This window comes from Ochotona curzoniae, unplaced genomic scaffold (genome assembly GCF_017591425.1).
Source record: "Ochotona curzoniae isolate NIBS_2020 unplaced genomic scaffold, NIBS_Ocur_1.0 contig_2321, whole genome shotgun sequence".
NCBI classification, from domain to species: domain Eukaryota; kingdom Metazoa; phylum Chordata; class Mammalia; order Lagomorpha; family Ochotonidae; genus Ochotona; species Ochotona curzoniae.
In genome coordinates this window covers 8836458-8859815 of record NW_024465421.1, presented here as the reverse complement: position 1 = coordinate 8859815, position 23358 = coordinate 8836458, and the positions used below count along the sequence as shown (strand labels likewise).

At 57.8% G+C, this 23358-nt stretch overlaps 3 protein-coding genes across 9 annotated transcripts in view; 1 reads left to right on the top strand and 2 right to left on the bottom strand.

Moving 5' to 3' along the window:
• Window positions 1–1029: 1029 nt before the first annotated feature.
• On the bottom strand, window positions 1030–4113 carry LOC121151988 (putative protein T-ENOL). The gene is made up of 5 exons (XM_040973865.1): window positions 4031–4113; window positions 3638–3788; window positions 3075–3108; window positions 2899–2956; window positions 1030–1307 (listed from the first exon to the last, which is right to left on the bottom strand). The coding sequence occupies exons 1-5, from the start codon at window positions 4109–4111 to the stop codon at window positions 1272–1274; spliced, it is 360 nt and encodes a 119-aa protein (XP_040829799.1). The 5' UTR covers window positions 4112–4113; the 3' UTR covers window positions 1030–1271.
• Window positions 4114–5220: 1107 nt separating this feature from the next.
• Window positions 5221–8562, top strand: CDIPT (CDP-diacylglycerol--inositol 3-phosphatidyltransferase). Of its 3 annotated transcripts, none has more exons than XM_040973046.1 (6): window positions 5221–5596; window positions 5712–5846; window positions 6369–6522; window positions 7397–7478; window positions 7788–7869; window positions 7969–8562. In XM_040973046.1, the coding sequence occupies exons 1-6, from the start codon at window positions 5554–5556 to the stop codon at window positions 8112–8114; spliced, it is 642 nt and encodes a 213-aa protein (XP_040828980.1). In that variant the 5' UTR covers window positions 5221–5553; the 3' UTR covers window positions 8115–8562. The 3 variants fall into 3 exon arrangements, with proteins under 3 accessions (XP_040828980.1, XP_040828979.1, XP_040828982.1); XM_040973045.1 differs by having other exon boundaries at window positions 7397–7486; window positions 7775–7869; XM_040973048.1 differs by lacking the exon at window positions 5712–5846.
• An 8973-nt stretch (window positions 8563–17535) lies between these two features.
• The window catches only part of LOC121151552 (major vault protein), a 27603-nt gene continuing 21780 nt past the window's right edge, over window positions 17536–23358 (bottom strand). For all 5 annotated transcript variants that reach the window (XM_040973039.1, XM_040973041.1, XM_040973042.1 and 2 more), the window contains 8 exons: window positions 22442–22723; window positions 21103–21347; window positions 20806–21003; window positions 19598–19984; window positions 18805–18921; window positions 18576–18702; window positions 18108–18296; window positions 17536–17799 (listed from right to left, as the gene is read on the bottom strand). In XM_040973039.1, the coding sequence (XP_040828973.1) occupies window positions 17611–17799; window positions 18108–18296; window positions 18576–18702; window positions 18805–18921; window positions 19598–19984; window positions 20806–21003; window positions 21103–21347; window positions 22442–22723 (1734 nt within the window). In that variant the 3' untranslated portion in view covers window positions 17536–17610. The remainder of the gene's footprint in view (window positions 17800–18107; window positions 18297–18575; window positions 18703–18804; window positions 18922–19597; window positions 19985–20805; window positions 21004–21102; window positions 21348–22441; window positions 22724–23358) is intronic.

Below are 23358 nucleotides of genomic sequence, written 5' to 3'. Positions count from 1 at the left end.
ATGGCTGAAGCGAGACCTGCCTTAATCCAGGAGCCCAGAGCTTCTTCTGGGTCTCTCCGTGTGGATGCAGGGACCCAAGCACTTAGACCATCCTCCAGTGCTTTTCCAGGCAATGCTTTAGCAGGGAGTGGGTCAGAAATGGAGCAGTGAGGACTCGAACTGGCAGCCATGTGGGATGCAACCATGGTCGGAGTGTCACAGTCAGCAGCTTTACCAGCAGCCCCATGCGCACCATTCCTTTATACCCCCAATCTTTGGGGGGGGGGGAGGGACATTTTAAAGCTTCCTGTTGTCACATGGCTCCCAGGTGTGAGTTCACTGTGTGTCTTTTTCTGCTCTTGGTACTTTTCAGCATTATAAGGAATTTATATTGTTTTCCTGAGTCCTTTTCTAAATTAACTGAATTTTACTTAATTAAAATTTTATATCTAAATATGATTCAATGGTTTTAGGACACCCAGAAGGACACTAAAATACTCAAAAGGAAAATGAATTGTAGAACATGAGGCTAGCTGACCTTGACAGTAACTGGAAGTTGTGAGTCAGGCAATGCACTGAGCACTCTGCCACACTGTTTCTGAACCCTCCCACGTTCCCGGGGGACAATGTATGACTCCCACTTTCCTGACAGCGCCTGTCTTCACAGTGGCTCAGTCCCGCCCTACAGCCATTTAGGGAGTAAAGCAGTGGATGAAGATCTCACTTTCTCCATCTTGCCAGGTATCTGTGACACCATCTTTCAAGTGAAAATAAATCTTAAAAAAAAAAAAAAAGCAAAGGCATCTGTGTGTGGGATGCAATGCGTCCCTTCAGGCCCTGTTTAACTCTGGATCCCCAGTCCCTATGGTGGTGGCAGAGAAGGCTCCTGCCAGGCAAAAGTGAGCCCTGGTGGGTGGCCTAGGCCAGACCTTCGAGACAGCATGCCCTTGCTCTGCAACCCACTCTGGGGCTTTGTGTCCTGCCCCACTTCCACACCCGCCCCCCAGCAGAGCTGCGCTGGTGCACTCTGGAACCACAGGGAGGGAGGGGCAGTCTCTTTATTAAAAACCTCCTCTTCCTGGCAGGGTCCTGGCTGAGGGTGGTGAGGTGAGTGACAAGCTGTCTGATGATTCCGTAACAGTCGGCCAGGCTTCAGGAGGGCTGTTCACCATCAGGGGTCCCTCTCAAATCAAGAGTTGCAAAGGGAAACTTGGAGGCAGGGTCTGGCGGGGGGGATGATGGGGGGAAGGGGATGGGAGGGGGAAGGGGATGGGAGGGCAGCAGTGTGGGACTCATCTTGCGGCTGCCAAGCTGGTAGCAAGAGCTCCCTGGAAGAGAGTAAGTCCTCCATTCACCACCTGTCATCAACCTGTCCTTCACCCCCTGATGCAGCCACTCGCCCCGCGGGGCCAGCAGCTATCCACCCCTTGTCTGTCCACTCATCTGCCCATCTACTCTGCACCTACTCTCCCATCGTATCCCCCATCCCACGCTGAGCCCTTTCCAAGAGCCTGGACTCTGATCTTGCACCCCACTGAAATGCTGCCCCCAAAGCACATAGTTGGTGCTCAATAAGTGTGCAGGGAATTTTACTCAAGCTTTTACCAAGCACCCCATCCACCCCTCACCAATTCAACATTCCTGGCTAGCTGTGGTGCTGTGCAAGTCCCAGGGGTGCTTCCCGAGACCCGAGGGGGCAGAGGGCAAGGTTCCTTGGGATGACAGACCCAGGCTGTCAGTTTCTTCTCTGTCTTCTCTGTGAGCTCTCACTACCACCACACGTGGTGCCCCAGGGCTCCTGCTTCATGGCCTCCTGCCCCCTCACTCCATCCGCTCCCTCCCAGGACAGTGCTGCCCTCCAGCTGCCCCCTCCCTCCTGGTGACTTCCAGGCCAAACTTGACCCTCAGCCCTTGTTTCCATCAAGTTTCCAGGATAGCCTCAAAGTTAGTACTCCCTAAAGCAGGGGACATGACTTGTGCATGCTCCAGGAAGGAAGGGGAGGCTGGCCTGGTCAGCACAGAGAACAGGGGCAGGGCCATGGGCCTGGGGTCAGGGAGGCGGGCAGGTATAGAGAAATCACTCTCAGGGCTGTACAGCGCCTCAACCCTTGCCCTGACTCTGGAATGGGAAGCCATGGAAGAGCTCGGGACACTAACATCACACTAACAATGAGGTTACCTGGGTCAGAAATCTAGTAGTTACCTGCTTCCTTCCCTGCGGCCCCTGCTGTTTCTGATTAATAACCAAACTCATTCATTCTCCTGTCTTTACTTCTTACCTATACAAGCCTCCCTCCCCCAGTCTCTACTGTTGCTACGGCACGTCAGGCCCTTAACCACCTCTAGCTTGGCCTCTGCAGAATAATTCCTAACTGGCCCTCCTGCCCCCAGCTCCATGCTGCCTACCGACCATGACTAGGACTGACCTCAAACTCCAACCTGGGGCTAGCACTGTAGCACAGCGGGCCAAACTGCCACCTGGTATGCCGGTATCCCACCCTGGAGCACTGATTGCAGAATCCCAGATACTTTGTTTCCCAGCAGCTCCTCAGGGACACACCACCAAGGCTGAGGCCTGGGCCTTTGCTCATGCAATTCCCACCAACCCTCGTGTTTTTATTTCCCCCTGGAAAATTCCCTATGGGGAAGCCACCTCCAGGAAGCTTTCCTGGTTTCTCCAATGGACACTGGGATAAGCACTCTTACTCCCAGATCTATTACAAGCATTTATTCCATGGGGTGTTGTCTGTCCCTGGCCATCCACTTGCCTCTCCACACAAAACCATGTATTCCTCAGGGAGCAGAAGCATCATGTGTTCCTGTGCTCCAAGCTCTTTGGGACAGACACTGGCACGGAGCATGCGCTAACCTGCTTGGGCCCAGCCAGTCTCATCCCGACAGCCCTGCCCCCACCCCTACCTTAGCACGAGGGGATGGCAGCAGGTGTACTTTGTTGCGGGTCCGGTTCCTGTCCGATCTAAGAGGAGAAAAGAGAGAGAGCTGACAGGAGCGGAGAGGAGGCCTGAGGGTGGCAGAGCTGCCAGGCCCTGGCTCTGTCCCGCTCAGTCCTCTGCCCCCGCAGCAGCCTCACTCACCGGGTGTCTGTACCTCTGGTCTTTGTGCAGAACACTGCAAGGGGAGGCCCAGTCAGAGGACGGCCATTCCAGGGGGCCAAAGAGAGAGGGAGCTGAGGGGTGTGCTAGCTGGGTTTCAGGGCTGACTGAGGTGGGAAAATGGGCACAGAATCCTAGAACAGGGGACAGCATCTGGCACAGCACATAAGATACCATTGGGGAGGCCTGCACCTTATATCAGAAGGCCTGGGTTCGAGTCCTGGCTCTGCTTCCCATCCCAGCTTCCTGCTAAGGCACCCTCTGGGAGGCAAGAGGAGAAGGTTCCAGTACTTGGAGTCCCTGCCACCCTGCCGCCCCAGGGGTGGAGGTGGTACACCCAGATTGAGTGCCTTGGCTTCTTGCCTGGTCCAGACCTGCCTGCTGTGGGCATCTGGGGACGTGGACCAAGCAGATGGGAGAGCTCTCTCTACCCTAACAAGTACATAAACATTAAAACTCCAAAGTGCATCGCAGAGAGCTCCGCTCTGAGGGGGAAGGGGTCCGCGGGCAGACGAGGCACGGCCTTTCCGAGGTAGGGGGGTCACCATGCTGTGAGATCTGTGTCCCCTGGTCTTTGGTTTGCTTTTCCTTGGGGGGCCCTGGGGTCATGTGGCAGCAAGCTATAAACAAGGCCTCATCCGTGAGCTCTGCGCTGATCCGGCTCAGGAACTCCTCAGAGTGAGGTAATGAAAACTTCTGGAAAAAAAAAAAAGAATTCCGAGGGCTCAGCACGGAGGCCTGTGTGGAGTGCAGGTGCTCACGGGCTGGACTGGAGGCTACGGGAGGGCGAGGCCGGCCCTGGGTGGAGAGGCCTCACAGCCTGGTGCTGTGGGCTGCAGATCTGGGCCCACCGGCTTCGGGATGACACAAGAGGCTGGGGGCTGAGGGCTCTGACCTGCCTCCCATCTCCACACACACATCCCAGCCCCTTAGCTCACCGGCCCCTCACTCGGGGAGGCTGCAGCTTGACACAGCCGGCTGTCCTTGGCCTCCTCATGCTTGGCAGGAGTGGATGCCATCCCCTGAGAACACAAAGGCCTGGGTTGGGCTGAGAAAGCGCTCCACCAATTAAAAAAAAAAAAAAAAAAAGAAAAAAGAAAAAAAGAAAGCGCTCCACCAGCTTCTCACCCATCCAACCCTAACCCATCACCATCCCCCAAGCCCAGAGTTAAGGGGGCTTTTCCAAAAAACACTGCATGGTATCATGTCTCTGAAAAAAGAGGAAGAAATGGTATAGGGTTCTGTTTTGGGGGGGCTGGGGGCCGGTTCTGAAGGGTCCCCCACAGCACTCCCCCCATTTTGCCCCCTTTGGTCCTTCTTCCCTCCCAAGGTCCTTCCCCAGGCCAGGCAGCTGTGCCCTGCCGCCCCGGACCTGGCAGATGGGTTGAAATCTTGGGGGTATTCGGCCAGAGGAGCAGGCGGGGAGACGGGGAGGTCCAAGGGGACCCTGTGAAGGTCGCAGGGGAAGGGCAGGGGAGGAGGAACCAGGGAGGAAGGCTGGAGAGAGGGGAGCCCGGGAGGTGCTGCTACCCGTTGCTATAAAAACCTCAGTGTGGGCAGGGGTTCCGCAGCCTGGCTGCTAGGAGATGAAGGTTCTAGAACCAAGGCCGAGAGAATCTCCCGAGCACGCCCCGTTCGCCCCTCCACACCCCTCAGGTCCCTCCTGGGGGCGGAGGCCTCAGGGCCGGGGGCTTGGGGAGTTTGGGGGAGATGAAGTAGGGCGGAGCCTGGCACCTAAGCCTCCCACCGCTAGGGTGTCCTAAGAAATCCACCTGCCCCCGGGCCGCTCTAGCCGCCACTCGGCAGCCCGGAGCCTGCGGGAGCGGAGGGGGCCGGCGGGGACCAAAATGCGGACTGTACTAAGTGCCCGGACCCCTCGGGGATGCAAAGACCCGGAGGGGCGGGGTCTCACCGCCTCCTCTCGGCCTCCAGCAGGTCATCTCCTCCGCCACGACAGACAAGTTCATTTAGGTCTCCTGTTTCTTTTTCTGTTCTTCCGTTTTCAGCTTCTTGCTTTGGCTTGCGCCGACGGTCCTTTGCTCCTTCTCTCCTCCCCCCCGCCTGTGCTTTGGTACGATCCGATGGAAAGAGGCGGAGGGAAGAGAGGGAAAGGAAGCGGGCAGGTCTTTAAAGGGGCAGCAGCTATTTAAAGATTTTTTTTTTTTTTTCCTCCTCCCTCTTACATCCTAATCGTTGACGTCTAGCGCCCGTAGAGGCAGGCTCCCAGAAGCTCTCCGGGAGAGCAGCATCCGGGACAACACACCTGCTGACCGCGACCGCTGCTGGACGCCTGACGGGAGGTGCGGGCTTGTGCATTGCCAGGGCACCTCGCGTACAGCTGGGTCGAATCCTGCTCCTGCAACCCACGAGCCGGGCCGGGGGCAGCGGGGTCCAGGGCGGCGGAGGCCGGGACAACGCAGTACCTCCGGAGCTCGCCCTGGGCCACGAGGGGACCGCCACCATGGCGGAGGAAAACATCTTCCTGTTCGTGCCCAACCTCATCGGTGAGTGCTGCCCATGACCCAGGCCGGATACGAGGGCCACAGCGGCCGGGGCGGGGTGGGGTTTGAACCAGGCGTCCACATGCCGCCCTGTCTCTCCCCACCGTCCCCTTCCAAGGTTATGCCCGGATCGTCTTCGCCATCATCGCCTTCTACTTCATGCCCTCTTGCCCACTCACGGCCTCCTCTTTCTACCTGCTCAGCGGGCTGCTGGATGCTTTTGATGGACACGCCGCCCGAGCCCTTAACCAAGGTGACGGACACCCCCTTCGAGTCTCTGCCCCTCTCCCTGGCCCGGCTGAGGACGTGGGGTGGGGAAAGTTTGGGGTCAGAGGGCTCTAAGCTGGCTCTTGGGACCCCTGCTAAGTTTACTGCTGCTGATGGTGGTGTCAGAGCCAGCCAAGATGTGGCTGTGGAGGTGCTGGCAATCGTGGGCCTCCAGGTGCCTGCCAGGAAGGAGGAGGGAGATGGAAGGCAGGTGGGGAAGGGTGCTTCCAGCTGTTTTCCTGTAGCCTGTCCCGCTGGGATGTCCCTGCTCCCCTGGCTTGCCTGGGGGGGGGGCGGGGTCAGGGGAGAGCCTTGGACCTGGGTTTGCTGGGCCCTGCCTCTGTTTCAGGTTTTGGTGACCCCACAGCCCACCCAGAGTGGCCTGTGTTCCACTTTCTAGCATCACAGATGCCCACCTGACACGGGCACCTGTCACTCCCCTCCCAAGCAGTGCCGCCCCACCTAACAGCCTCCTCCCCGTGCACCCCACCCCTGACCCCATTTCCAGGAACCCGGTTTGGAGCCATGCTGGACATGCTGACCGACCGCTGTGCCACTATGTGTCTGCTGGTCAACCTGGCCCTGCTCTACCCTCGTGCCACGCTCCTCTTCCAGCTCAGCATGAGCCTGGATGTGGCCAGTCACTGGCTGCACCTGCACAGGTCTGCTGGGGCTGGGTGCAGGGACACGGGCACTGGTGGCCGATCCCACCCTGGGGATGGTACCTGAAGTGTCCTGGGAGGGGGTCTCCACCTTAGCTCTGCTTTGCTGGGGAGCCTGGGGCCCCACAGGATCACCCCTCAACAGTCAAGTTCACAGTTGGGTTCAGCAGGTCCCAGGACACACATCACTGGAGAAGCTCAGTGGAAGCTCAGGCAAAGGGTCCTGGAAGCTGTTTTTTTTTTTTTTTTAAGATGTATGCATTTTTATTCAAAAGGCAGAGTTACATAGCGAGAAGGAGACAGAGATTCTGTCTGCTGATTGACTGTCCACTAACCACAATGGCCAGAGCTGAGCCAATCACAGCCAGCAGCTAAGAGCATCTTCTGGGTCTCCAACATGGGTGCAGGGTCCCAACCACTTGGGCCATCCTCTGCTGCTTTCCCAGGCCACAGGGAGGGAGCTGATGGGAAGTGGAGCAGCCAGGACTTGAATTGGTACCAATATGCAAGGTGGACACTGCAAGTGGCAGCTTAGCCCATTTATGCCATGGTACTGGCCAAGACCAAGACCTGGGTACTGAGGTGTGTCTCCAGGATGGGTGCAACCGTTCCAAGGCGCATCTTGGTGACTAGAGCAGACCTCTGTCCCACAGGAAGTTTCTCAATGTGGAGTCTGTCCCCTGACTCATCCCCCCCCCCCCATCCGGACTTGTGGGGCATTGGGGCATTATGTAGCCATGCCCCTGATCCTTATCTGTATAGGCAGGGTGACCCCAACCCTTGTCACGTGGATTTATGAGGGGTCAGGTATGCACTGGTGCTGAATCAAGTAGCTCATTGGGTCGCCTCTCCCCGCTCCCATTTGCTCCCCCAGTTCTGTGGTCCGGGGCAGCGAGAGTCACAAGATGATTGACCTGTCAGGGAATCCAGTGCTACGGATCTACTACACCTCCAGGGTGAGCCTGGCCCTCCATCCCTCAGCAGCTTCCCCAACCCCCACTCCCGGAGGTCCAAGATCAGAGGGGGAGGGCACAGCAGCTGATAAGGACCAGCCCAGACTCTGCCAGCCTCCGGGGTGGCAGGGGAGGCCCTGGTGCACCCTGGCTGAAGGAGCTGAGTGGCTGGGAGTGGAAGGGAGGAGGGGGACCAGAAAGTGTTTCTGGGAGTGAGGGCAGCCAATACACACCCCCACTTGGTGCGGGAGGGGATGATGGTGGGAGTGGGCAGGTGGCACGTGGCCCACTGCGCTTCCCCTCTGCGTGCAGCCTGCCCTGTTCACCATGTGCGCTGGAAACGAGCTCTTCTACTGCCTGCTCTACTTGTTCCACTTCTCCGAGGGACCCTTAGGTACACGGAGGGAAGCGAGGGGGGTGCACCTGCCTGCCCAGCTGAGGGCTCCGTGCCCCCTCCCCTGACCCCCTTCTCTCCTCCTCCCGGCCCCCGCAGTCGGCTCTGTGGGGCTCTTCCGCGTGGGCCTGTGGATCACAGCCCCCGTGGCCCTGCTCAAGTCCCTCATCAGTGTCATCCATTTGGTCACGGCCTCCCGCAACATGGCTGCCCTGGACGCTGCAGACCGAGCCAAGAAGAAGTGACCCCGAAGCCCTGGGTCCCCAGGCCACTTGCCTGCCTGCCCTGGGCATCGCCTTGTGTCACAAGGTCCACACCCTTCCTGCGAGGAGGCCTGGGGCTCTCACGTAGTCTTCTTCGTGTGAGATCTACCCTGCTGGGAGGGGTCGGCTTCTGTTGGGATGACATGGCGGTCTCAGGACCAGGCGCTCCTTCTGGGCTTGGAAAACCCTGTGGGGGTCCGGGGGGGCAGTGCCTGCCTGCTGGTCAGTCCTGGGCCCAAAGTGCTGGGGAAATTGGAGTGAGGGAGCTGATGGAGAGGGCGGGGCTTGCCCAAGGGGCAGGAGAGTCCCAAGAAGTCTTGGAGTGCCAGGCCAGGAGGGAGGGGCCATCCACATCCCTACCTGTCCTGGTGTCCTCCTCCTGTCCACACTGGCTCGAGAAGCCTGGGCAATAAAGGCAGCAGCTTCACCATGCCGGATGTGGCTTCCTTGGAGACGTCTGTGGCTGGGTGTGGAGGTCCTCGGCTTTCCCTCCCTCCTAGTTGAGGGCTTGCCACTATGGTTGCTTGAGTGATGCGCTTCCTGCCCTTTAAATTCTCAGTCCCCCCTGCTTGGTAACTCTGTCTCTGCTCTGAATGAAGAGAACTGCTCAACTGTCATGCAGGAGCTCTCTCAGAACTGGGAACTTCTCAGAGCTTGGGGGAGATTTGGGACACCTACATCTCCTATTGGGGTCCTGGGTCCCCATTCAGCTCCGCTCTTCCTACCACCTGCCTGCTAATGCCCAGGCTGGGAGCCAGCAGCTGATGAATCAAAGAATTTGGTTCTGGGCCTGGTGCTGTGGCTCAACTGGCTAATCCTCCACCTTAAAGTGCCAGCTTCCTAGAGGGGCACTGGTTCATGTCCCAGCTACTCCACTTCCCATCCAGTTTCCTTCTTGTGGCCTGGGAGATCAGTGGAGGACGGCCCAAAGCCTTGGCACCCTGCACCCACATGGGAGACCCAGAAAAAGCTCCTGACTCCTGGCTTTGGATCAGCTCAGCTCTGGCCATTGAGGTCATCTGGGGAGTGAACCAGTGGATGGAAGATCTTTCTCTGCCTCTGTAGCTGGACTTTGGCTGGACTCTGAGATGCAACATTTGTATTCCCCCACCATGGCTTGTGCCCCATGGCTCGGGCTCCACGGTGCCTGTTTCCTGCACTTCCATAAACTTGGGGTTCCATAAGCTTGGGATTATGTACTTCCATAAACTTGGGCCTCCCCGCAGTAGCTTTATTTCTCACAGTTATTCCAGAGCACCTGCCGCAGACAGCTTACTGTTCCACCCGTTGGTCCCTAATGCCTACTGTCTGAGTTTGCTCTAGTATGCCACCAGCTTTTTCTTGTTAAGATGTATTTACTTCAGTAAAAAGGCAAAGCAACAGAAAGAGAAAGACATCGAATGATCTTTGATCTGCTGGCTCACTCCCCAAAGGGCTGCAATAACTGGGGCTGGGCTGGGCTGAAGCCTGAAACCAGGAACCCCAAACAGCTCTCCCCTGTGGGTGCAGGGACGCAGCCCTTGGGCCCTCTCCTGCTGCTTTCCCAGGCACCTTAGCAAGGAACTGGATCAGGCTGATCCCAGATCCCAGGGTCAAGGGTTTTTTAGGGTTGTTACTGTTGTTACTGTTTTAGGGTTGTTTCAGGCTCATCATGGGGAGCCTCAGGGCACTGGGAGAGCCTGCTTCTGGGGTTCCCCTCCTGGGCTGAGGAGGAGAGGACACCATGGCTCCTTTCTTGGGCTGTGGAGAGCAGTGGTGGGTGTCTTAGGAGAAAGTGGGAGGGCTGAAGAAGGAAAAGTAAGTTCTCTGAGCTAAGGGACCGGTGGAGCACACACGACCCCTGCCTCCCCGCCGGGGGGACTCTGCAGAGACCGAATAAGATGGGGTCCCTGAGGCTGGAGCTGCACAGCAACCAAGCCAAGCTCTAGGCCCCAGCTGAAGCAGCTAGCTGGGCATGGAGGGAGTATAGATTCCCTGCCAGGGCTGAGGCCGTGCTGGCTGGCATCCCCTAAGGGTGCTGCTTGCTCCAATTCCCTGCTGTTCTGCTTGCCATCCAGCTTCCTGCTAATGCAACTGGGAAAGCAGCAGAGGATGGCTCAAGTGTTTGGGTCTCTGCACCCACCTGGGAGGCCCAGAAGAAGCTCCAGGCTGCGGGCTTCATTTCTTGTAGGTGCTGTTCTAAGAGCTTTCCAGGTGTGTGCTGAACAGATGCTGTGCCACAAGGAGATGGAGGCCCCGGGAGGGCTGTGGCCTGGGTGGGTGAGTGTCAGAATCTCCCATCTTAGCATTGAGCGGCCCTCCCCTCACCTTAAGGGCAGTGTGGAGTGAGCCCTCAGTCGCCTTGCCCATCTTACCATAATTCCCTGCTTCCGTGAGCCTGTAGCAAATGACCTTGCGCTCCTGGGTTGGATGTCCTGGATGGCACCTTCCTGACGCCCCCCCCCGCCCCACACACACAGGCTGGTTTGTTCCACTCTGACTCAGAGCTACTGAAACTCAGTCACCAAAATGTTGTGATTTGCATTTCTGCTTTACAACCCTGCAGTGACATTAAAATCCATGCACGGAAAAAAAAAAAAAAGCCACACACGTGTGGCAGTGGAAAAACTGCCAAGGCTTGGTTTCTGGACTCCATTTCCCCACGCAGAGTCAGTCCCATACTTAGGCCTCTTCCCTGGCAGGTGGTGGGGCATTGTATGTGTGGGGGTTCTAACTTCAGAACTACTAATTACAGGGTGAAAAGTGTTTGAGAATGAAATATTGCCCATCAGAACTCCTTTGTCGGGGCACAGTCCCTGTCGGTGAGCACAAGTACCAGGGCACAGAACAGTTCAGACCAGCTCATGTTGGGCAGCAGCACCCACAGGCATATGTGTGGCACAGATCTGGAGGCAGGCCAGGCTGGGCCGGTTCGTAATACCCACTGGCAGATCTGAGAACCAGGATGGAGTGCAAGAGAGGCCAGGTTGACCCACAGCACCAACCAGTTCACATTAGGGCCGGGACTGGGAGCTGACTGCCCCAGGTTGGCCTGCATCACTTGCCAGCACAAGCTGGAATGGGGACAGACCGGGCCATGCCAGACTGGGCCGCAGCACCTACCAGCACACACACGTGGGGAAGGTAGGGGAGAAGGTTTTGGAGGGGTAAGGGGAATAGTGGGGACTCCCTTGCTGGGACACTGCCCCTGCTGATGAGCATGAGAGCTGGGATTAGTGGCAAACCAGGCAGGGCAGGGCGACAGCACCTGTTTACCTACATGTAAACTGGGTTAGGGGAAGCCAGGCTAGGCTAACCGATTGTGTCCATTGGGGCTCCGAGGTAAGGAGTGGGTCCAGTGGAGAGGCTGTAGGCACCTCTTTGATGGGCTGCAACTCTCACTGGTGAGCATGAGAACCAGAACTGGGGGCGGGCCTGGACAGGTGACAGCACCCATTGGCATGAGTGTGGGCTGGAGGACAGAGCTGGGTGGATTGAGTAGGCTTCAATGCCCGATAATGTGTATGAGATCTCAATGGGACCAGTTTACTGCACCTGCTGGCAGGCACGGGAACAAGAGCTGGGGTCTGGTCCAGGGGTGGGGTGGGGTGGGGTGGTTCCTGACGGTCACTCCTACTGGGCTGCAGCTCCCCCTGGTGTACGTGAGGGCCAAGTGTGTGGTTGGCAGCGTTGGGTTGGGCCACAGCACTGGCTGGTTTATAAGAGGAAAGCAGGCAGAACAAATTCATCAACTACCCCAGAGCATTTTGACAGCAAATCTCTACTCAAATAGAGACTCAGAGGTGGACTGTGTCAGCCAATTGACTTTGGAAGAATTTCTTCATCCTTGGAGCAGCGATATCAACAGCTTCTCAGAACTATAAAAACCACATGAGCAGAACCCTCAGAACATGCTCCACAACTGGGACACTGGGATGACATTGGGTGGCAGTTCCCCATCCCCGGATAACACGGCAGTTGGGAGGTTGGGTGTAGTTTTCCCCTTGTGCCCCCGCCCTTCCCAGGATACAGGAAGAATAAAAAGAAAATGGATTAACAATGGTCTCGGGCCGGCGTGATAGCCTAGTGGCTAAAGTCCTCACCTTGAATGTGCCAGGATCCCATATGGGCATCAGTTCTAATCCTGACAGTCCCACTTCCCATCCAGTTCTCTGCTGTGGCCTGGGAAAGCAGTTAAAGCAGTCGAGGATGGCCCAAAGCCTTGGGACCCTGCACCCATGTGGGAAACCTGGAAGAGGCTCCTGGCTCCTGGCTTCGGATTGGTTCAGCCCCAGCTGTTGCAGTTGCTTGGGGAGTGAACCATCAGATGGAAGATCTTCCTCTCTGTCTCTCCTCCTCCCTGTTTATCTGCCTTTCCAATAAAAATAGATTTAAAAAAAAAAAAAAAGGTCTCACCCACTTTCCCCTGATCCTCGAGCTTTCCAGCCTGATCAACTATATAAACATCATTAGGGCCTAGCGCAATAGTCTAGTGGCTAAAGTCCTCACTTTGAACATGCCGGGATCCCATATGGGCACTGGTTTTAATTCTATCAGCTGCACTTCCCATCCAGGTCCCAGCTTGTGGCCTGGGAAAACAGTCGAGGATGGCCCAAAGCCTTGGGACCCTGTGGCCCTGTGGGAGATTTGGAGGAAGTTCCTGGTTCCTGGCTTCAGGTCGGCGCAGAACCAGCCGTTGCAGCTGCTTGGGGAGTGAATCATCAGACAAAAGATCTTCTCTGTCTCTCCTCCTCTCTATATATCTGACTTTGTAATATAAATAAATAAATCTCTTTTTTAAAAGTATAAAAAATACTTTAGCTCCCAGGAGTGGGGGACAGGCATTTGATGACTCTTAGAGATGCTGATGTGGTTCCTAGGGTGTTACTTGAGTGGTTTTGATAGTTCTGAGATATTCTTGGTTTTGTTGCTCCAGAGTTGAGAAAATCTTTCCAAGGTCGGTTGGCTGTCCAGGTCCACGTTACTGCACCCACAGACCCAAGAACATGCTGCAAAGCTTGGCCAGAAGAGTGGTCCAACCTGTTAGGCTTTCCATCCTCTGACAAAGCACTCAGTGTCCCCTGCTGGCTATCATGCACCCTGTGTGCAGCTGGGCATGCTGTCCACTGCACGGGCTTCACTCCAAGGTCGGACCACACACTGTGTGATTTATCCTGGGAGGAATTTGAGTTCATTCATCTAGTTGGGGCGTCCCCGAAGAATCCTTGCCTGGGTTGACCTCACACTTGACTCATGTGTGCCAGCTGGTGCAAGGTCAGTTCCCACATGAGGTCTGCTCCCAGTTTGGGATCTTGTCTGCCAGGGGGCACTATGGTTAAGTCTGACATTAATTGTACCCAGTCCTGCCATTTGCCAGCTGGCACTGCAACCTAGCTGACTGATCCCTACCCATTCTGGCTCTCTCTTGCACCAGCAGGAACAGCAACCTAGCCCAGTCTGTCCTGTCCCCATACTAAACCTACATGCCAGCAGACAGGTGCTACAGATCAGCCTTTTACCAGACTCAGTTCTCACACTCACCAGAGGAAGCAGCGGCCCAGCAGCGAAGTTCCCTATGTTCCCCTACCAGGCCGGATCCCAGCCCCGGGTCTTGCACATGCCAGCAAGTGCTATGGCCTAATCTGAGATGGCCCATCTCCAGTATGGGCATTTGCCAGCAGCTAGCTCAGCCTGGTACCCTCCCAGCCCTCATGGAAACTGCCAAGTATTGTGATCCAACACAGCCTGCCTACATCCTGTCCTGACTCTTACTCATGCCAGTATGTGCTGTGGACTGGCCTAGCCTGGCTCACCCGGAGACCTGACCCCTAGGAGGTGCTGCTGAGGAGTGCTGTGGCCCAGCCTGACATGGCCAGCCCCTAGTCCTGGCATTCACCAGCAGTAATGTAGCTTAGATGAGTCTGTCCCACACCCATTCTGGCTCTTGCAATTACCAGCAAGTGCTGGAGTCTAGCCCAGTCTGGCCTGCCCCCAGACCCAGCCCACACTCCCAGTTTACCCAATGCTTAGGCTCTCACACACACAGTGGGAGCTGCAGTCAGCAGGAGATTGCCCAAAGTTCCCCTACCAGGCCAGTTCCCAGCTTTGGATCTTGTGTCTGCTGGTGGGGGTGCTTCAACCCTGGCTGGTATGGCCCGCCTAAAGTCTCAGCTCTCGCTGGCAGGTGTTACAGCCCAGCCAGGCTTGCCCCACCTTGTTCTGACTTGTGCATGCCAGTGGGTGCTGTGGCTTGGTCCAGCACAGTCTGTCCCCAGACCCACCTCACCCAAGTGCTGCAGCCTTGCCTGGCCTGACCCAGGGCACACCCAGCCCTGGCTCTTGTGCTGCTTAGCAGGGGAAGCGGCCTAGTAGGGGAGTTCCTCAAGTTCTCCTACTGGCGCGTTCCCAGCCCATGTGCCATCGGGTGCCTTTACCTGGCCCTTGCATGTGCTGGTGGATGCTGCAGCCTGGCCTGCCCTCCTCCCAGCCCCAGCTCCTGTGACAGTGGGGTTCACAGTCCAGCCTGGCCCATTACCACTCCCAGTTCAGAGGCGAGTCTACTAGTCTCCTATAGAATTTGCCCCGGATCTGGTTCTCTTATAATCTGGTGGGTGCTGCAGCCCAGCCCAACATGGCCCACCCCTGTGCTGACACTTGTGAGTGGGTACTGTGGCCTAGCACAGCTAGGCATGCCCCTCAGCCCCCGCTTTCACGTTGCCAGGATGGAGGGTGATACTACTTAGCCCAGCCCAGGTCTCCTATGTGAGCAGGTGCCTTGGTCTGACCCAAACGTGCTGCTCTGGTCCTCCCCGCCCCCAACAAACCAGCTGGTCTCAGCTCCCTCGCCTACCTGTGGATGCAGTGACCCGTGGAAGCCCCCAGAAGTCACTCCTTCCCTGTCAAACATGCCCTCCACTGCTCCCACTCCAACAAATTCCAGGTTCCCTTCCCTGGGCAGTTGGCAGATCATTCCTACCTGAGGGCTGGGGTGGCACAGCCTGGCCAGACGTTCCCTGCATTCCCCACATAACTTGGATTCAAAAACAGAATCGGCAACTATGCTGGTACACTGGTAGAGTTAGCCTTAACCAGGTCCGGAACGCCCACCAGCAAAGGGCTGCTTATCTCCAAGCCGTGTGACTCTTCCCGAGGTACAAGGAAACCTTAGCTGTTGCCTACAGCTGGGGATCTTTTTAAGTTTATTTTAATTAATTAATCTTAAACAGAGTTAAGAAAGAAAAATCTTCCATCTGTCAGTTCACTCCTCAATTGCCTTCATAGGCAGATCTGGGCTGGTCCCAGTCAGGAGCCAGGAGCTTGTTCTGGGTCTCCTACACTGGGGCAGGAGCCAGGGACTTGAGCCATCCTCTGCTGCTTTCCCAGGTCATAAGCAGGGAGCTGCATCACAAGTGGAGCAGCCTGGACACAACCAGCACCTCTATGGGATGTCGGTCCTTGCAGGTAGAGGATGAGCCTGTGGAGCCACCGCACTGGCCCCAAAGGTTTATTACTTTGTAACATTTCTTTTGAGTCTTTTAAAAGACACCAAGAGAGAAGCAGCTGCCGTCTTATTCCTCAAATGACTGCACCAGCCAGGAAGGGGTCAGACCAAAGCCTCAGGCCTCAGAACTTAATCCCCTGGGTGGGGGGGGCAGGCCCAAAGTACTGAGGCCATCGCCTTCTGCTTCGCAGAGTGCGCACTGGAAGCAAGCCGGAATGGGAGGAGGAGCTGGGCCAGGACCCTCGGCCCTCAGCCCGCACCCTCAGCCCTGGGCTGTGGGCGTCCCAAGCAGCAGAGCACCTGGTGCACTCAGCACCTGTCTCAGTGCTTGTCTCTTGATGCCGGTCCCCTGGTTTCTTGGGGGTGCCCGTGACAGCCACCAGAAATGAGATTACCCCAAGAGATGTCCCTTATCTCCACCGTTGAAGTGCTGAAGTGGAAAGGGGGCATTGGGATAGGGACAGTGGTTGGGGACCACTGAGGCCTTGAGTTGAAGGAAAGGCTGGGCTGGGTGGCAGAAGACTTCACGTCCTGCAGGCTCCAAGGATGGTGAGGCTGGCACAGCTCAAGCCCCCATTGTCCCACCACTTCCCACCAAGCTCCTTGCTTCTGGCCTAGGAAGGCAGTGGAGGAAGGCTCAAGGCCTTGGGCCCCTATACCCATGAGGGAGACCCGGATGAAATCCCTGGCTTCAACCTAGTCTTTGCGACCACTGGGAAAGTGAACCCATGGAAGAGAGATCTTTTCAATTCACTGCTTAATTATAAAAAGCCAAGGATGGTTGTGCAAGCAGGTGGTGAGAAGAAAGGAACAGCCGTCCCCGTGGGCAACATCACCAGTTTCTGCCACTGTCCCCGGGGGTGCTGGAGCATGAGCCTTGGGAACACAGCAGTGCTAATGTGGGCCAGCTAGCAGGTGGATGAGTCACCCTCGGGGAAGCTGGGGTGGGGGAGGTGGCTCCCGCTCCTGGGCCACAAACAGAGTGAGCCCCGCAGAGTGGGAATGGGATCGCCCTGGCCTGGGCGCTGCCCCTGGAATGTGGCCCAATCCGGAGAGAGATGAGGCTCACAGGGTTGGGCTGCAGCGTCGGGGAGAGGGTTGGGGGGATGACAAGGGTCCTGAAAGAGAGAACTTAGTATTACAGTGTGATAACAGCCCTGTTCAGCAAGGGCTCACAGGTCCATTTTGCAGATGGGAAGCAAGCTCCAAGTTCAAGGTACCTTCCCAAGCCACACCTGAGCGAGCCCAAGGCCTCTTAGCCTCCTTGTCAGCCACACGCATGCCTGGCCGCCAGCCCTTGTAAACACTGCTGGATGATTGTCCTACTAAGGCCCCTTCGGGTGCTGGTGGACAGGGGTACCCTCTCCTCCTGTGGTGCTCCCGCAGAGCCCAGAGCAAGCAATTCAAGGGTGTTTTGGGGGTTCCTGTTCCTAAGCTCCTGGACGGGGTCTTCTTCTCCATGCTGACTTCCCCACTAGAGAAGCCTCCAGTGCAGAAGCTTGGAGCGGGGGTGTGTGTGGGGGGGAGCGGCCAAGTTCCTGAATTTGCACCTGTGCTATTGTGCGATGCGGCCAGCAGGTGGCGCGGAAGGAGGCTCCGAGGCTGCGGGCGGCTGGGAGGGGGGCTTCCTGGAGGAATGGGCGGACAGTGGGATGCTGGGCAAGGGAGCAGTCCCAGAGGCGTGGGCCAGGCAGGTTCTTTCCTCCCACCTGTGGCATCATCTCCTTTTGCCAAATAGAGGGCCGGCGTGCTGGCTGTGCGGCTTGGGGTCGGCGCCCTCACTGCTCCCCTCCCTGTTTTTGCTCTCTGCACAGGTACCCATATTTTCTAGCAGTGTTCTAGAGGCTTCAGGGGTGCTTCCCCTTGTCCTCTTAGCTTGTCGGAGCCGCAGGCCGCACAGAACGTGGAGAAAGGCTCAGCAGCTTGGAGCAGTGGCTTTTATTTGTCAGCTACTAGAGCTGCAGCCAGCCGAGGCAGGAGGTGAGTGCTCCCAGGAGCCTAGGAAGCAAGCGGGGATGGGGGATGTGCGCCCTCCTGCTGGCGGGGCCCACTGGCCGCCATGCTAGCTGGGGGCTGGCCATTGGCGCCCAGTCCCAGCAGACCATAGGCTGTGTTGAAGAGGTTGATAGGAGTGGAGCCGTCGGTGATGAGCGTGGATTTCAGGCCCAGAGATTGGAGCAGTTTGACCTGGAAGAAGGGAGTGGGGTGCAGGGAGGCAGAGGAGAAACTGGAGCCACAGTAGCTGGCTACTCTGTTCCTCTCTGCCAGTACCACATCAGGGATGACCTCTTTGTATCAAAAGAGCTGCAGTGCTGCCGCCCCTTTCATCTTACAGCCCTGCCTGGTTTTCTTGGCCTGTCGGTTTCCTGTCTCTCCTAACAGCTGCAACAGGACACCGTTCCCCAGCCTTCACCCCCACCAGATCTTTCTAATGGTGTGTTTGCCTTCCTGATTCAAAGCCCGTGCCCAAGACACACACACACACACACACTCACCTGCATCTCTGGCCCAGCTACAGCCAGGTCCCTGATGGTGCTGGGGCCCAGGGCCTCGGTCATCTGCTTGAACTTCTTGGCCTCCACCTCTGCCAGCTGCTGGGCCTTGCTCACTTCCAGTTCCAGCTGGGCCCGGGCATAGACCAGCTCCAGCTCTCGCACTTTCTGCACTCGCTGCAGCTCAGCCTCCTGGGAGCGGGGATAACCCGGTGTTCTTTAGGCCGAGTGGCCTCTGGGAGCTGTCCCGCACATCACCCTGGACAGCAGGCTAGGGTGTGTGTGTGGGGGGGGGGAAACTGAGGCAGCAGGCTTGGAGACAGTTGGTGTTGCATCCGGGCTACGCCACTGCTTAGCCTGTGTGAGTGTCTGAGCTTACGGCTTGACATCAGGGCAGCTGGTGTCCCCCTCAAGTGATGCAGCCACCCCAGACCCCAAGGCCATGTCCCGCCCCCCTGCCCCGCCACTTGCCGTCTCAATGGCCAAGGCCTGCGCCTTCAACTTGGCCTGCAGCACGGAGCCTTCGCCCTCGATGCGTGCCGCCTCGGCGCGGGACTCGGCCTCTGCCTTGGCGGTGCCAGTGCTCTCCACTGCCATGCTGTGGGAGCGGGAAGACGCGGTCAACGCTGGGAGGATACATAGGCACACACACAAGGCCCCGGCTGCCCACGACCCCTTGCGCCCCCTGCTCCCTGGTCACCTCAGGGCTTCCAGCTCTAGCAGCTCCTTACGGGCCTTCTCAGCTTCCGACTGGTCCAGGATCTTCTGTCTCTCCAGCCGGCCCCGGGCCTCCTGCTCCAGCCTTTGTGCCTCATGCCTGCAGGAGGGGGCATTGAGGCCAGGGCTGGGCCAGGAGTGCAGGGGCGCCGAGGCCAAGGCTGGGCTGGGCATGGGGCGTGGGTCCACCAATCCTCTAAGATGGCTGGGGGTGGCACCCTGAGAAGGCCCTCAGTGTGGGATTCAGGTCAGGAGAGACCAGGGAATCCATGGTCAATGCCACCTTGTTCACACTGGTGACCTTCCTGGGTGAGTGGCACATCCAGGGCAGTAAGATGGGCAGGTGATGGGGTAGGGTTGGAGAAGAGGGCGCCCCAGCAGTTGTGGGAGAAAGGAAGAGCTCCCCGGGGAGGAGGAGGAGATGGCAGTAGAGGCTGGCAGGGGAAGGGCATGCTGCAGGGGGCAGAGGGAGTGAAGGCAAGAAAGGCTGTGCATGTGAGAAGCAGAAGGGAGCAGGGGCTGAGGCATGAGCAGGGTGGGGGACAGGGGCACCATGGGGCACAGCTGGGCTGAGGCATGAGCAGGGTGGGGGACAGGGGCACCATGGGGCACAGCTGGGCTGAGGCATGGGCAGGGTGGGCGACCCCTAGGATGCACACTCACCAGTGCATGGCAGAGGCGAGGAGAACTGCGGGCCGTGCAGGGGTGTGAGGGTGTGGCAGCACAGAGCGGGGCAGCATGGTTGCAGGGCAGCGGGATCCCCCGCCCACACTCACTTGGCCGCAGCCTCCTGGGAGTTGGTGGTTATCTCGATGGCCAGCTGGACACTGCGTTGCAGGGCGTCCCGTGTCCTCTGGTCCACAGGCTCCACCGACTGCACGTCCACGCTGCTGACCACCAGCCCATTCTGGGGGAAGACGGCCCGGTCCCGGGGCCTGGGCAGGGCTATGCCATCCGGGCCCTTGGCTTCGGTTGTTTCGAAGCCGAAGACGGCGGTGCGGATGATGCGTGCCGAGTTCTTGTGGAAGTCATCGAAGGTGACGGAAGCCACGGCGCCCCGCACCCGGGACGCGATGGCTTTGCAGGCATCCCCCACGAAGTCGGGCACAGAGAAGAGTTTGGCCATCTCCTGGGGGTCCTTCCGGTCGCTCAGCTCAAAGTGCCTGGGAGCAGAGGGGCCCAGCATGACTGTTTTCCTATGGTCACTGCATTCCTGGGGCCGGCGTCATGTAGCCTGACCAGTTATGGCCAGTTATCTACGGCCCCTCCTACAGGCATAACCACCACTCCGGGGACACTGACATCTCCTATGGGGATGCCCCATTGAGTCCTGGCTGCTCCACTTCCCATCCAGCTCCCTGCTAAGGCTCCTGTGGGGCAACAGATCATGGTCTAAGTGCTCAGGCCCCTGGCACCCCTGCATGGGAGACCTGGATGGAGTTCCAGGCTCCTGGCTTTGACCTGGCCAAGCCATGGCTGGAGTGGTCATTTGGAGACTCAGTCAGCAAATGGAAGACCTCTCTCTGCCTTAAGGAAGGACTCACATGTCTATCCTGTGTGCAGGGGCAGGGACCCTTACAACAGGGGATGCTAATTTTGCTTACAGGGTCTGAGGTACATAACCCATGTTCCCATGAATCCTTTTGGCAACCCCAGGCAATGGGAAGATGAGCAGAGGGGACAAGACACCAGTAGTTAAGCTGGGGGCTGTGGGGTGTTTTGAGGGGTGCCTGACCTCCTGAGCCTGGGTCTCCCCTTGCTTCCCCTTGACCGTGGCCTTGAGTCAGATCCTCCAGCTTCAGCAGGTGCTGCTAAGATCTGCATGTGGGCAGCTGGCCGGCCCCCATGGTACCCATGGGTCTGGGCAGGAGTGCTGCCTCGCCTTGGCCACAGCAAACAGAGGCATCCAGAAACCCAGCGGCCATGACTTCAGGAGGCCTCTAATCCTCGGGGCAACCCCCACACCCTGAGCCCTATGCCTCACCAGTTATAGGCCAGCTGCAGCTGCAGCCGGGCGTGGTCGGCCGTCTCAATGGTGATGACGTCGGTGAAGAAGTCAGGTCCCAGCAGCAGGCAGAGCGCGCGACGGGCATGCGGACGCTTGGGCCGGCCGGCTGACAGGGACAGCACGGTAAACTGCTCCTCCGGACCCAGTGACACCAGCTCGGGCCCAAAGACCACGCTGCACGGGGTGGACGGGCAGTCAGAGCCAGTCATGCCCACTGGCTTCCCCCCCTCCCCCGGACCTTGCTTGCTCCAGGGGGCGCAGACAGCTCCTCACCGAGCTCGCTTCTCCCTGTAGTCGTACACTTGGACCGCTGCATTGTGAGGCACGCGGTAGCTGACCACACGGGTCTTGTTCCGGAGCCCCAGGGGCTGATGGGGTTTGGGAGTGGACGTCTGGCCCCTGTCGGCCAGAGGGTCCTGCCCCTTATTCAGCAGCTCCTCCACCCCGGGAGGCAGCTCCTTGTCCCACAGGACCTCGTCCTGGGTCAGCATGTAGGTGCTTCCAATCACAGCACGAACCTGAGAAGAAGAAGCCAGAGAGAGATGGCGCTAGTGAGGTGGGGGTCCAGGGAGACCTGGGCAAGGGCTTTCAGGTAGAATAACTTCCCATTTGCCACCTGCTGGCTCCATGGTCTCGGGCAAGCTGTTTGAGCCCTGGGCTTCAGTTGCCTCATCTGTGAAATGGACGCTATAGTAGCTTGCTCAGGGGCCAGAGTGGGGCAGTGAGGACTGCTTGGGACACCCTCATTTTTTTTGACCCTCATTTTGTGTTCAGCAGCTGACACCAGTCCTGGCTGCTCCTCACTTCAGATCCACTTTCCTGCTAACGTGCCAGAGAAGGCAGCAAGTGGTGACCTAAGTCCCTGAGTCCCCCATCACTTCTGTGGGGGACCCAGCTGGAGTTCCTAGCTGCTTGTTTTGGGTCGGTCCAGTCCTGGCTGCTGTCATCATCTCTCTCTCTCTCTCTCCCCACCCCCTCTCTCTCCAGTGCATCTCATGGATCTCAGTGCAATGAATGACATTTGCATGAGGGGTTCAAAGAATAACACTTGGCATCTAGCGAGTACATGATACCATTCTTTCTAGAACCTTCCTTCATGAGGCAGACACAATCCCAGGAAGTAAGCGGGACACACTCCCTGCTTGGCAGACCTTCTCATGTGCTTCCCCCCCCCCCCCCCCGACCTAGCAATTCTACTTCAAGGTCAAACCCAGAAGAAACATTGGCCTGTGTTCAACAGGAGGTCCTGTGAACAAATGCTCAGCTCAAACTCCCAGGAACATGGGAGGTCCGATAAAAGAGACCACAGTCACCCATCACACAGCTCCATGGGCTCCATGGAGGGGAGGACAGGTGCAGCCCCGGTCGGACCAAGGTCAGGACTCAGGCTCCAGGGAAGGGGCCACAGGGCAGGACACACCTGCAGGCCCAGGGTTAACGTCACCCAGCCCACTCTCTCTGTTGACCTGAGACCATGGGGACAGGATGGCCAGTGTTCCCTGGAATGCTCTCAGGCCCACCAGCCAGCCGCCCTGCTGCTACCATGGAGAGACGGTTGGTGTCCCCTCCCCCTGCTCCATCAGCATCAACCCTGCCCCTCCCCAACTGTTACCTTCCCGGTTTTGACGTCTTGCACATAAATGCCCTCATTTTCATCCAGGGGGATGGCTTGGCGCTCTTCTACCACCTCCACCTTGGCGGACGGCACATACTCCAGGGGCCCGCGGATGAGCCAGCGGTCCCCGGCCTGGCGGGAGATCCTGTCGGTGCCTTCGCCCTCCTCCAGGGGCTGCAGGGCCCGCAGCAGCAGCCCCTGCTGCTCCGACAGCACGTACACATCCTGGATGCCTCGCTCCAGCCTCTCCCCGGGCTGCAGGAAGAAGGACTTCTCGCCCTGGTGAGGAGACACGGGCGCAGTTAGAAGCAGGTGCCAACTCCATGGCACCTCCCGGGACTCTCCCAGAAAGTAGCCCCCAGATCCAACCACACTAGACCCCAAGGAGTCCCTCTGGATGACAGGGGTCTCTGCAGACCCACACAAGCTCTCACAGGGGTCCAAGGTGAAGAGTTTGTACCCCGTGGGGACCCACGTCCTCACACCCACAGTGAGGCCTGAGCCTGCCTGTGGGGTAGACCTCTGGCATGCTGGTTAGGATGCTGCTAGGACTGCCTGCTTCACATGCCAGCTCCTCTGCCTCTGAGCCGGCTTCCAGCACATACACTCTGGGAGGCAGCAGGGGACAGCTCAGGTCCTGGGGTTCCTGCCACTGGGTGAGCCAGCTGGAACTCCTGGCTCCTGGCTGCAGCCTGGCCCTGCTCTGGCTGTCGCGAGCATTTGGGGAGTGAACCAGTAAACAGAAGATCTCTTTCCATCTGTCTCTGCTTTTCAAATAATACAAAAATAAACATAATTGAAAAAAAAAATTTTAATAGGAAAAAAAAAAAGAAGAAAGAAAATATTGACCTATGTTCCTTTTCATTTTTCCCAGGTGCTGTATTCTTGGGATGGTGGAGTTTAGGCGTTGGCAA